The 2,437-nt window shown below is 39.2% G+C and overlaps 1 protein-coding gene across 2 annotated transcripts in view; it reads left to right on the top strand.

Moving 5' to 3' along the window:
* The window catches only part of LOC106882909 (agrin), a 38,804-nt gene extending 37,056 nt beyond the window's left edge, over window positions 1-1,748 (top strand). For both annotated transcript variants that reach the window (XM_052975906.1, XM_052975905.1), the window contains exon 3: window positions 398-1,748. In XM_052975906.1, the coding sequence (XP_052831866.1) occupies window positions 398-795 (398 nt within the window). In that variant the 3' untranslated portion in view covers window positions 796-1,748. The remainder of the gene's footprint in view (window positions 1-397) is intronic.
* The last annotated feature ends 689 nt before the right edge of the window (window positions 1,749-2,437 follow it).

Genomic DNA, 2,437 nt, shown 5'->3' with positions numbered 1-2,437 from the left:
TATTATTATTATTATTATTATTATTATTATTATTATTATTATTATTATTATTATTATTATTATTATCGTGAAGCAGAGTTGTGCAGTGGGAGCGTACTGGGTCCATAACCCAGAGGTCCGTAGATCGGAACTATGCTTTGGTATCTTATTTAAAGCAACCGAGCTGGCAGAGTCGTTAGCACGCCGGTCGAAATGCGTTTTGAGTTCAAATTCCGTCGAAGTCGACTTTGCTCTCATCCTTTCGGGGTCGATAAAATAAGTACTGTTTGATGTTAGGATCGATGTAATCGACCTATCCCCTCACCCGAAATTGCTGGCCTTGTGCCAAAATTTGAAGTCCTTATTATTTCATTGTTGTTGTTCTTGTTTTTAATAATTTTTTTTTCTTTATTTTCAGATAACGCCTGCGAGAAGGTAAAATGTCCGAAATTCAAGGTGTGTAAGATAAATTTGCAGGGTCTTCCCCTGTGCTCGTGTCCAAGTATCTACATGTGCCGACGTAGGCGAAGAGAGGTCTGTGGTGATGACTTCACCACCTATAAATCACGTTGTCACATGAGAGTGGCGGCTTGTGTAGCCGACCGGAAAATAAGTGTGGTCAGCAAAGGTTCGTGTCAGATAGCCGGACCTTCGTCCACCCAGGACTCACCGAATTCCAGTCAGTGGCACAAATCGAAGAACACGAAGAAGAGGAAGAAGAGGAAGAGAAACAAGCGTCGGCAGAGGAAGAAGTCGAAGAAGAGGAACAGGCGAAGGAGAGAACATACTGGTTGGAGAGACTTCCGGAGATTCTGAGGTGCGGCAAGAGGAAGGGGAGTGCGGGAGGAGAAGAGAAAACAATAGGTGAGAGGAAGTTGGGGTAGTAGTAGGAGTAGTAGCGAATGAATGAAGAAGGGGAGGGCGAGAAATGGAGAGACGGCGAGGGTGGAGTTATAATATTACGGGAAAGAGAAAGAGGAGAAATAAAGAAGAGGACGGGGGGAGGGAGAATTAGAAATGAAGAGGAAAGAAGCATTGTAAGGTGGAAATGGAGGAGGCGGAAGAATTGTTGAAGGAGGAGTAAAAGGTTGAGAGTGATGGAAAGAGGAGGAATAGGATGGTGGTAGTGTCGTTACTTGTGGTGATGTTATAAGAAAGGATAAAGGAATAGTGGGAGTAACAATAAAGAGATGGGCACGAAGAGAAGAGGGGGGTGTGGAATATGAAACTAAAGGGACCAAAAACAAAGTACATGAAACATATAAGTACTGATCAATAAAGTACCTGGGCTTTATAGTCAGTCTGCAACAAGGTCGGGTGTTACGATACTCGTCACTTCAGAGAGGACTTGTAGCTGTGTGACCTGTATATGAGGAAAGAATAGTGCAACTTGATGTGGTGATCATATACTAATGATGATGAAAGTACCAAGAAAATACTAGAAAATCGATAAGATAGGATCGAAGTGAATTATGTTTTGATCGAATAAACTCTTGAAGATGACAGCGCCCTTCAAGATTACTAACGCCAGCAAATGTCTACTGGAATAAAAGCAAATATTCTTTAAAAATAATGCTTGGGCACAGCCTCCATATGGACCCAAGGAAATATTTCAGCCCAGCAGTTTTGTTATTTCTAACAGCTAAGTTAAGGGAACAAACACACATACACATGTAGAAATTACGGGAAACAAATTATTGATACGGACGTTTCAACGATCTTATGCGATCATTGAAACGATTGTAATAAAGGACTCAAAATATCGATAATTTGTTTTTTGTGATTACTTGAATTTTATAAGGGTCTTCTCCAAATTTGTTGGTATTGAGCCCTAATTGCTTTGTTGACATATCTTCCATTGAGGTACACCATACATATATATATATATATATATATATATATATATATATATATATACACATACTTACATATATATTTGAGATATCAATTAGAAGCAGCTGTAGATATGTAAACAAAAGTCGAACACATATACAAGGTATGTGCGTTGTTAGTTTGTCGGGCGGCCGCGTTTTTTAGGCGTAAGAGAATATAATCTCAACGCCCTTGGTGTAAAAACACCCGAAAGCAAGTCATAGCCAAGTAAGACAACTCTCATAAGATCCCTTTTTTTATCGGACCATACAGACATCGATATGTCGTCATTGTTGTGACGTCTCACTACGGCGTACCGTGCAAGGGGTCCGCTGTAAGCTGTCCAACTGGCTGTGACTATTTGTTAAATGGTTTATATATATATATATATATATGGTTGTATTGTATATATATATTTGTATATATGGATATATTGATATGTATATATGAGGAACAGGCTTTTCTCATAAACACGTATATTAAAAACCCGACTGTTTTCTAGCGGTTTTTCTTCCGTAGTTTTTGTCATATTTTCATGTGCATTCCTTGCCGTTTGTTTGGAACAGTAAGTTTCTTGAATCCATCA

The sequence above is a fragment of the Octopus bimaculoides genome, chromosome 23 (genome assembly GCF_001194135.2).
Source record: "Octopus bimaculoides isolate UCB-OBI-ISO-001 chromosome 23, ASM119413v2, whole genome shotgun sequence".
Classification (NCBI taxonomy): Eukaryota; Metazoa; Mollusca; class Cephalopoda; order Octopoda; family Octopodidae; genus Octopus; species Octopus bimaculoides.
This window is presented reverse-complemented; position numbering and strand designations above follow the sequence as displayed.